General features: G+C 44.0%; 1 protein-coding gene across 6 annotated transcripts in view; it reads left to right on the forward strand.

The window, feature by feature from the left end:
* The window catches only part of NHEJ1 (non-homologous end joining factor 1), a 114,296-nt gene extending 113,522 nt beyond the window's left edge, over positions 1–774 (forward strand). For all 6 annotated transcript variants that reach the window (XM_078147310.1, XM_021002848.2, XM_021002853.2 and 3 more), the window contains one exon: positions 325–774. In XM_078147310.1, coding sequence (XP_078003436.1) covers positions 325–399 — 75 coding nt within the window. In that variant the 3' untranslated portion in view covers positions 400–774. The remainder of the gene's footprint in view (positions 1–324) is intronic.
* Positions 775–11,392: the final 10,618 nt, after the last annotated feature.

Below are 11,392 nucleotides of genomic sequence, written 5' to 3' on the forward strand. Positions count from 1 at the left end.
ACCTGATAACCTAGGCGGTGGTTCCCTTATCCTTCTATTCCACTCTCACTTTATAAGCCACTGGGTCTTATAAAGATCATTCCCCCTGGAAAGGAAGGACATCTATCTTTTTTTTTTTTTGTCCTGTGCCTGTCTACAGAAAGCAGCATATAACAGTTTCAGTCTAAAAGAGTTAGGTGCTCCTTTTAAGATGAGAAAGGGAAAGTAAGAAGACCCTGAGAAGTAAATATCATGGTCCTGCCTGTAACTCTCTTGGGATGGAAACCTGGGGGTAGGGAAGGTGTAGAATATTTCCCCTCTAATTTGGCTTCCATTCTTCTGTAGGAGACTTCAGTTCCAATGCAGAGACCCCATCTGTCCAAAGTCAAGAGGAAGAAACCAAAGGGACTCTTCAGCTGAACTGAGCTCACGTCCTGGTGCTGTAGCTGCTGAGGAGAAGTCCGGGGTACAGATTCCATCAGAATTGCCTTGAATGGATCTTCTGGGGTGAAAGCTCAGACTTTGGACAAAGTCAGGCAAGGTTGGAGTCTTGGATTGGGGTCTGGCTGTAAGGCTTGTGTTATGCTGTGTAGTGGACACTTTGTCCTTCAGTCTGAGTATACTCATGATTGTGCTAGGTTTCCTGACCTGAGGAAGAGCCTGAACCTGGGGAAATATTGAACCCCATTCTCCCACAGCATCCTCCTCTAGACTTTGTGCGTATATATCTGTGGTAGATTTACTAGAAACACAACAACAAAAATAAAAACTTCCAAAACTCCTGTGCCATCTTAAGATAGTATTAACTTCTGTATTTACATCAGACTCACTGGCAAGTCTCTACTTCATTATGGGAGCCTGTAGTTACTCCCATGGTCTGAGTAGAATACAAAAACAACCCTGAAGCTCCCCAGATTTTAATCTATTCATTCATAATTCACGAAGTACTAGTTTTCTCTCCTCTCTTCTCCACCTTTTTCCTCACACGCATGTGCATAAAGTTCCCAGGCCATCTCTCACACCCTGAACCCTCAGCTCAGACACCTTCAGGCTCTCTTGTAGTTTTTCTTCTGTGACCTAAAAGAAACCTTAACTTGCATCTGGAGTCACTTTTCCCAGAGAGGACACAACACATCACAGATTGTCATTGCCCTCTTCTTCTCTATTATGTTCATCTTCCCGTTTTGTTTTCAAGGCAAAGAGGACAAGTCAGGTTGTATAGAGCCCTAACAGGATCCTCCTGTGCCACTCAAAGCTGCAGGAGAGGCCTTGTGTCCTCCTTCCCCCCAATTCCCCAGGTAAAGCACCTTCTGCAAGACCTACACCAGGTGCAATGGTAAGGAGCAGCAGAATGGCCAGAGGGTGCTTGGGATGACAGCAGGAACTGGATCCTGGACCCAGCAGGAGCCTGAGGCGAGCCTTAGCATTTGATCCCTTAGCCAACTCCTGGGGGAAATAGCTGGATTCGCCAGTTAGGGTTCAATGGGTCCCTACATTTTTGCCCCATTTCCCTGTGCAGGCAGGGCCCTGTAAAGCTTCACCTGGGAATAAAAAAGATAGCAGTAGGGTAGGAAAAGGAGTCCTAGGACACTGGTCTTTAGAACTCAGCCCAAGGAAAGCTGCTGCCTGAGCAGGATTTATGGAGGTGGGTTTTTCTGGCTGGGTGGTGGTTCTTCTCCATCTGTTCCTTTTCTAGGCGATTCCCAATTCTTCCTCTGCTGCTGAGCAGTAAAGAGCCTTAGCCCACTGCAGGAGGTCGCACTGAGTGCATTTCCCAAAAGAAGAGTTGGTTTCTTCACAGTGTCTCCTTCCACAGACCTTGCCCCCCCCCATGGGTCTGCTGAACCTGCTGCATCTTTAGTCTCCCAGGCTAACACTAAGGTGGATCTGGGGCTATGTGAGAACTTGTTATCAAGTGGCTCTGTTTGTTTTCTACATATTTTCTGCAGGATTCAGAGCTTGGTTTCAATGAGTATCGGGCACTGGGCCACATGGGGAAAGGGAAGGAATCCCCAGCAAGGGGATTCTTCATTTCTGAGGGGATGCTGTGCCCGGGCCACCTCACCTCCCACCCTCCTTTCCAGGTGTTCTGTTTCAGGAATTTTTCATTGAGGAGGACAAGATTAAGGTGGTGGCAGAGAGTCACCTAACCCAGGACAAACCCCAGGGAATCCCTAACTTGTCTTTCTCAGGCCCTGCCCCTGGATCAGCCCCTCCCCCAGGGCCCTGGCCTGGCCCAGCCTCCACCCCAGCTCTACAGGCACATAAAAGGGTCGAATTCTAGTGGCTGCTCCATAAATTTTATTCCGTAAATATTAGTTTTCCCTGTGTTTAATAAAGCAGCGGCCCACCTCCCCGCCCACCCGCCCTTTCCCCGGGGCCGGGGCTGAGGCTGGGGCCGGTGGTGGGAGAAGGGACTCTTTCAATTGCTTTGGAGTATTTTTAGAAAAAAAAATAATACAAGGTGGTTTACATGAGCAAGCCAGCAAACCAGGAGCAGGACTAGAGACCTCGAGGAAGTGACTGCCCAAGCTCGAGTTAAAAGTAGGGAAATAGCGCCACCTATACTGCAGGGCCAGCTCGGCCTGGCTGCCCTGCTCCCCCTACCCTCACGGCCAGCTCAGGCTGGCTCAGAGATGGAGAATTCCTTCAGCAAGGGCATCCCCTTCTTTCCCCACACTTCAGTGAGGCCTTCCCCACCACTGACCAAGGCAGGGCCTAGATAACATCCCCCTAGTGCTCATTTTCCCCTCTGTCCTTAGTTAGTCAGCATATCTCTTAAAGCCAGGGGCATTTTTCTTGCTCATAGCTGCATAGTACTGAGGGGAGAATTAGGAAGGGCTCCTTTAGAGATCCTCCGGATCTACCCCCAGAGTCCCACATGGGAATGGGGCCTGCACCCTGTTCTGAAGGGTCTGCCAGGCCAGGCCGCCATCACAACCCCGTAGTCCCTGAGCAGCAAGCTCCTAGCCAGAGCTTTGCATCAGAGCAGCTGTGCGGACCCTCCTCCTTCTTGCTGTCAAACTCTCAGGGACATCTCTCTTGTGGGGAGTCCTTTTCGCTCTCATCCAAGTCCCTACATCCTCCTTGGTCTTGGTGTGTTGTAAGGAGTCCCCGGGCCTATGAATTCAGTGTGGGAGGACTGTGGACTCTCCCTTCTGGGTGCTGGGTCTGGCCCCAGGACTGGTTCATCTGTGTAGCCACAGCCATGGCCTTCTATCCTGTGACTCTGTTTTTCCATCTGTCTTTAAATTGGAAGTGTTGATTCCATAGAGAATAAGTAAACCCATCTACTGTAGCCTTCACTAATGCCAGACAGACCCACACCGCCTAGGCTGTCCCCTCACGGACTCGCACTTAGCCTGTGTTTATATGTCGTCTTTGCCCCCTTACATCACCAGCACTACCAAAATCTCTTGCATGTATTAGACAATGAATAAATGCTTGTTAAATTAAAGAACACAGTCCGTATCGACTCTTGTCTCAGTGCTTAGTACTCCACTGTTCAGTCAGTTCAGACATTTATTCAGTGCCTGCTGTGTTCAGGGCACTGTGCTAGGCTCTCAGTATACAAAGAGACTACACACATTCTGCTTGGAAGAACTTCACAGTTTAATTTATAGACAAGTTTTCAATCTAATGGGTCAGTGTTAGGATGGATAATTCTATATTTAAACTGGTAATAATAAAATTAGCCTATTCTCCTGTCAGCTCTGCCCAAGAGTGGGCTCTCTCTCAATTTTATTGATGGGGAAAGCTGATGTTTCAGTAGGGAGGAAGACCCAAGGGTCCATGGCCAGTCAGCAGCTGGCTTCAGAGTCAAGGAGTGAGGGATCCCAGCATTTGTCACCATCCTCATCCACAAACATACGAAGTGGTCACTGTCTCTAAGATACTGGGCTGGGTGTTTGGGTGTACTAAGAAGAAAATCCAAAAAAAGAAAGAGGATGAGACTGCTGTGTTTTGGGGGAGGGTCTCCCCAGCTCTGAAAAGGCCACTCTAGGATACTGCTGTTGTGAGGCCCCTACGTACAATAGGTGAGGAGATTTAGGAGATGTTACCCCTGAGATGAAGCAGAAAGTTGTCAGAGAATCCGAATCAGAGACCAGTGGTTCCCAGAGAGTCTTGCCTCCAAGAAAAGCTGGAGGCCTGCCTTTGGCAGGGATAATTCCTCCCTCATGAAGTCACCCTTCTCTCCAAGCCATCAGGGTCTCCCTAAGCCAGCAATCTAGCAGGCACGTCAGGGATAGTAGCCACCTATTTCATATTTCTGCATTCCTTTGATCTGTGGCTGGTCTGAAAGTCCCTACCAGCCACTATGAGCCTTGGAGCTAGCCAGCTTGGGGGAACCTGCAAGAACTATCGGTCTCTCCAGTATAAGGAGCGTGTAGGTATGGGCTGGCTCATCTTGAAAGACTGTACTCAAATGACTTGTCCTCTGAGGCCAGGGGCCAGCAGCTAGAGGAGCACCCTTCATACTCTTCCTCTTCTCACTTTGGGGCCAAAGACAGCAATAGGGTCAGAAATGGGGAGTAGGGCTTAGGGGCTGCCGGGGCCTCCCTACTGAAATCTGGGTGTTGTGTTTACTTTTTCATATTGGCAGCTGGAAGGGGAAGCCCATCCCAGCTCGGCATTGTTGTCTAACATGGTTAATCAGATCCTATAATCCTGCTGTGGAAATATTGGGCCTCACTCAAAACAATAGAGACCAAGAATATTGTGGTTAAATTTCAACCAGTTGCCTCCCTGGCCTGTTTGCCTAACCCCTACCCCCCTCTCCCGGGCCAGAGTCCTCCTAGCTTTATGGACCCCTGATAGGATCGACAGCCGGTCAGAAATGAGTGACTGGAGAGGGGAGAACAGAGTAAGGGAGAGATAATCTTCCTGGCTGGCACCCCAAGCTGCTTTTCTTCACCACACTTGGTGGAGTGAAATGAGGTGGGGCTCGAGAGGGGATGGAATATAGGGCACTGGCAGGAAAGCCAGAACTATTATGGACTCAAATATTGGAGACATGTAGCTGGAACTGGAGAGTAGAGGAACCCAGGTATAACATTGACAGGACAGAACCCATTGTAACAACACTTCTGTTCAGACTAGAAGGAGGAAGGGGAAGGCCTGTAGTATGGGGGTCTGGGGGGGGAGGTTGTCATGTAAAAAACATGGTCAATAAGCAGAGAGAGAGCTAGAGGTTTTCATCAAAAAATGATTCTGGTGTAACAGCATTGTAAGTAGTCACTTCCTAAGTTAAGACTGATATTAGATGAGAAGGAAAGAATGATTGTTTGACTCATTATACTACCAAGAAACTTTCAGGGTAGAGGATGGGATCAGCCAGTCCCAAAACTCTGGTCTAGTGATGATTTTTCCATTTGGTTGCAATACTAACATAATCATAATAGTCTGCATATATATAAAGGTGAAATTGTAATGGTTACCCAAGATGATTAGGGCATGCACTTTGAAATATTTGTCTACTAGTGGTGATGAAGTGGCACTTACCTGTCCCCATTATCTTGATTAGTACAGTAACAAGGATGGTGAGATAATTTGCATGATTAGTCTATCAAGACGAAAGATATAGCCCACTTAAGAAAGGTAAATAGAAAAAATAGTAGGTGGTCTTGTCTTTGGACCATAGATTTGAAGATGTGCTTTTAGGATTAAGAAATAAAAAGAGACTGTTGGAACCAAGATTATCCTTGTTCAGACAGAGTTATAAGAAACCAAGTTATTTAAACTAGAGTTGTGTGTAAACTTGAAATGCAAATGGATTATACAGAAAGAAGAGGAAGAACTGATATATCTATACAATGTCTGTTTTAGTCCTTGAGCCTGGGAGGAGAAGCCAAAGTAAAGTGCCTCTGCAGGGCTCTTCTAAGAGACAGAAAGTACATATGGCTGTCTGGTGGGCCTGACTCTAAACACTGCCATCACATAAACAAGAAGAATTGAACGTGAATAATTGCCATAACACTTTTGGAAATGTCAACCCAGCTGACCAATGCAATGACAAACAAATACAAGGGGGAAAAAACCGCGTTCCTAGCCACATGTGCATAACTGAAAAATGAAAACAAACCTACATTTATAAAATATGAAGAATGTAGGTCAAAAAACTGCCAAATGAAACTCTGTGCTTACCCATTTTCTACACTGTCTACCCAAGACTATTTCTCACCTCCAGTATCATTTGCTCTGGTGGATAATTGACCATGACATTTTTTGGAGCAGATTCTGATGATAATTCCATCTCTGGTATCTCCCATTAAGGAAAGAGACCTAGAAGAAAATTCCTTATAAAGTGATCAGGGCTAGGCATGAGGTCCCAAGCTATATGACTGCTTCTGGGTTTGAGTCTTGAAAACAGTGAGAAATTCGTGGAAAGAAAGTAGGTGTATACTTTAGTTAAAATGACTGAAAGGTGATAGAAATTCCAAAAAAAAAAAAAAAGAAATAAGAATCCCAGGAAAGAAGAAAGCTGATTTCAACAAAACCCAATTCAACAAGCTCAGAGAGCTGTTGGGAAATATTCAGTGGGAAGAAGGGCCAAGGTAAAAGATGCTCAAATAGAAGGCTCCCAAAACACTGTAAAGTAGGAAGGGCTATAAGAAGCTATGCCAGCTAAACCTGGCACAACTAGATTTACATCTGAAATGCAAATGGAACAGTCTTAAGAAGCAAAAAATGGGTCGAGTCAGGGGCAGCTAGATGGCACAGTGGATAGAGCACCAGCCCTGGTTTCAGGACGACCTGAGTTCAAATCCAGCCTCAGACACATAACACTTACTAGCTGTGTGACCCTGGGCAAGTCACTTAACCCCATTGCCTAGACAAAAAACAAAACCAAAAAAAAAAAAAGATGGGTTGAGTCAATAAAGAGGAATCACAATAAATGGCTGAATTTAATTCCATAAATTTTTATCAAATGCCTACTCTTTTTAGGCCCAGGGATTACAAAAACAAAAACAGTTCCTTTAATCAGGAAGCTTAAATTCTACTGAGGAGAATACAACCTATACAAGGAAAATTGAGTTGGGAGGAAGTACCAACAGCTAATCAGGAGGCTTCATGAAATGGGTGCCACCTGAAATGTTTGTAAAACTGAGCAGTTCTTTTCCCCTATTGTTTAATTACTAGCCTCCTAATTGCCTAGAAGAGTGAATCTGATTTCCTAAGCATCTAACATTCCCAGAGAAGAGAGCTGGGTACTGGGGAGAATGGGGCCCATTACATTTGTTACAACCCACAATATATGTTACAACCCACATGCAGAAATATGCACGTTTGCAAATTTGCAGATGGCCAAATGAGTCCTACTCAAATGGACAGAACCATTTAGAGCTTTCTGGAATTATTAGGACCTTTAGCTCTGGCTTGAGATAAGCAGAATAAATTCTCTACTCGAAATGGGAATGGGTTGCGCCTTTCTAAATCATCAACTCAAAGGTCTTGAAGCTAGATTTTCCTTAAGTACTTTCTGGTGGGTGCATTGTTAGTGTCTGCTGTTTATGGCAAGTCAGATGTAAGTGGACATTTTTGTTTATAGCTATATATGCATTTATGTACATATATATATATATACACACATATATACATATACATACATACACATGGTCCTTGCCAAACCTGGAGAACCATTTTGAGCTGTTCAAAATCAAATGAAACGTCAAGACATTAAGAAAGTAGATTATTACAATTTGCATATATACATACATATGCATTATGCAGATATATACATATGTGTACATATTTGTTTATGTATATATAAATAAAAACTGTAATGATCACCTTTCTTAGTGTTTTGATATTTCATTTGATTTTGAATACCTCAAAAAGGTACCCCAGTTTTGGCTAGAACCAATCTGCCCATTTGCAGGTAGGTATGTCTACTGTATGTGCCATACTAGATAACTACCAGATCAAGAACAGATATCAGAATGATCCTATCCAGTTGGAGAAAGAGATTGCCTTGAGAAAGGTTCTGCATCACAATGTGCCTTCTAAAGGGGGGCCGCATTGGAGTAAAGATAATCAGTGGGTTTGGATGGAGTCAGAAGGCCTGAGCTTGAAAACCCCATTTTGTCATTTATTAGCTCTGGGATCTTAGTTCACTTAAACTCTTTGGGCCTCAAGCTTCCTCATCTATAAAATGGGAATAGTGATATTTACATTGTCTCACTGAGACCTATGTAAAGTACTTTGTAAGCCATTAAAGCCTTGTGTAAACCTTGCATTATATTAAAGAACCACTCACCAGATTGACCTATGTGACCTTTGTGACTGTGCTAATGCTTCATTTTCCTCTAGAGGTATCTCTCCTGCACTCCTAAGTTTTCCTTCCACCTCTGTGCCTTTGTTCAGACCATTCCTACCTCCATCCCCCATCCTATTTGCTAGTCCATGCCCATTATACCCTTCAAATCCCTTCACAGAACTAGAACCCTCACTGTGGTCCATTCACCCTTTAAATCCCTGTCACCTCAGATCCAGTGCGTGTAAATATGCCTCTAGTATGTGTATCTATGCAGTATACATTGTTATAGATCTGTGTACTGTGCACGTTCATGTGTGTGTAGCCCTGTGATTTTGTCAGTATGGAGATTCACTCTACTGATGATGAGTCTTGTCCATTGTCCATAGCCTGAAATTGTCAGAGGCAGGATGTGGACAGAGAGAGGGCTTTCTAAAAGCAAGCCCACCTTCTAGCCACTCTGCAATGCAATGTAATGCAATGCCTTTCAAGTAAGTATGTGTACAGAGAATCCATGTCCTGTCATCTTGGACTTTTTACATGTTTTATCATTGTTCTGTAGATGGTTCAGATTTAGTTCTTTTTTTTTTTTTGGCTAGGCAACGGGGTTAAGTGACTTGCCCAAGGTCACAGCTAGTAGGTATCAAGTGTCTGAGGTTGGATTTGAACTCAGGTCCTCCTGAATCTGGGGCTCTGTCCACTGCGCCACCTAGCTGCCCCCAGGTTTAGTTCTTGAAACTTAATTATAAATTCCTTGAAGAGCTTCCCAGACTGGGACCTTCGATTTCCAGAGAGGATCGGATCAGTTTCAGATCTACCCCATGAGGAAGCTGTCTAAGGCCCAGGCTTTAACGAATATCTCTGTCTCTAGACTTGGTCTGGTCTGAAGCTCAGGATTTTGCTGTTCACTGATCCTTCAACTCTGGACCCCTAGAAACTGCTACCCTGAGATGTCCATTGTATAATGTTCTCTTTTTTTACCTTTTGCCCTAAGCCACATAATAAATAGTCTCGGTGCTTTTTGTAGGAATTTATTCACATGGGAAAAAGCATATCCAATATATAACAGAAAGGTAATTGGTTTGGGTTTTTTTTTAATGATGTTTTTTTGGGGGCGTTAGGCAATGGGGTTAAGTGACTTGCCCCGGATCACACAGCTAGTAAGTGTTATGTGTCTGAGGCCAAATTTGAACTCGGGTCCTCCTGAATCCAAGGCCACTGCTCTATCTACTGCGCCAGCTAGCTACACCCAGAGAGGTAATTGGAAGTGGGTGAAAGAAATCTGTCATAAACATATGGCTCCCAACCTATTGAATCTGTACAGTGATCTAGTTGCTATTACTTTCCCAGACTTGTCTGGGGTTAACTCCCCCATTTGTTTTAGGAGAAGCCATCCTTCCTTCATCCTAACCTCCTGTGAAGAGAGCCTTGATTCTCTAGGAACCTCTGGCTTTACCTAAACCTTTTGTCAGGATTTAAAATTTGGTGCCAGACCCTTGGCTAATTAGCAATCACTTATTCCACTGAGCCTTGTTGTGGGCTTGTGGTCCTCTACGTTCTGACCACTGTCCACTTCCCAAAGCATTGGGAACAAAAATTTAACAGGTTTTCTTTCTCATCCCCTCAAAATGCTTCCCAAAAGTTCATGATCCCTTGTTTCTTTCCAACTGTGAATATGTCTTCTCTCTCCTTTGTAAGTGCCTATCATGGTATTATACAAACGGTAGTTGCTTTTAAAAAAATGCTTGAATATTAGTACCTTCTGTTCACTAATCCCCGGCCGTAGACACTTCACTGTGCCTTAATCATTCCCGTATCTACCTGATGATAGGTTGATTCCATGAATGGCAGGTAACTAGTATTGTTACAGTAGACTCAGTCCATGATGACCAAATGGGCATTCAACCCACTGCATTCCTGAGGCCAAGCTAGTTCTGACTGGGCATCTTTAGAATCAGATGGAGAATTGGTCTGATTTCACAGTAAAGACCTTTACTTCATTTTTTAATGCCATCCCGTCTGAGGTTACCTAGTTACACATGCATATATACATACCTAGTTATCAATTTGTTAATATTAACATTTGAATTGTGAACTCCCATTCAAATTGGAATTACTTGAGGTCAGGTGCTGTTTTTACCTTTCTTTTTATCCCTAGCAATTAATACAGTCCCTATCACATAGAAAACACTTAAGAAATGGTTTCAGATTGATTCAAATTAACCTGAAATAACTACACATTGGAAAAGCCTTTTAACTTTTATTGACCAAAATTTCCTCATCTACAAAAATGAGGGATTCAGATGAGATAACCACTAAGATTCCTTCCAGCCCTAAATCAATGATCCTGTAATCAAAAGGATAATTGTCAATGTCGTCCAATCTCTCTCCTCCCTTTTGGGGCTAAAACTAGAGAAGGCCATCCCTCTACAATAGTTACCTCCACTGTCTTTCCTCTCAATCTTTTCTCAACTCTACAGTTTGGCTTCTAACCTCATTATTCAATCCAAACTGGTCTTTCCAAAGGGATCTGTTCACTACCAATTGTAACACGAATAGGTTAATTAGTTAATCTAATTAATGGCCTTTTCTCAATCCTCCTCCTCCTAGACTTCTCAGCAGCTTTTAAGTCTATCACCCACTTCTTGATCCTCTATTCTTTAGATTTTCATGCTATTGTGCTCTCCTCATTCTCCTTCTGCCTGTCGATTTCTCTTTCTTTGTCTCCTTTCCTGGATCTTCATCCCTATCACACCCAAGAATCACAGGGGCCCCCAGAGCTCTGTCCTGGGCCCTCTTCTCCCTCTGTGCTATTTCACTTGGTGATCTCTTCAGCTCCCATGATTTCCATGATCATCTCTATGGAAATAACTCTTGGATCCAGTTTGTACATTCTTGTTTGCTTTGTTGTCTCTTCCATTAGATTGTGAGCTCCTTGAGGGCAGGGATGTCTTTTGCCTGTCTTTGTATTCCCATCTTTTAGCATGTCTGCCACATGGTAGGCACTTTTAATAAATGCTTATTGATATAACACTCCAACCTTAACTTCTCTGCTGACCTTTGTCCCTACATCTCCAGCTGCCTATTAGACATCTCCAACTTGAAGTCCCATAAGTGGAACATGTCCAAAAGTGAACTCATTATCTTTCCCGCCAAGCT

This window comes from Phascolarctos cinereus, unplaced genomic scaffold (genome assembly GCF_003287225.1).
Source record: "Phascolarctos cinereus isolate Bilbo 61053 unplaced genomic scaffold, phaCin_HiC Scaffold_7;HRSCAF=346, whole genome shotgun sequence".
Taxonomy (NCBI): Eukaryota; Metazoa; Chordata; class Mammalia; order Diprotodontia; family Phascolarctidae; genus Phascolarctos; species Phascolarctos cinereus.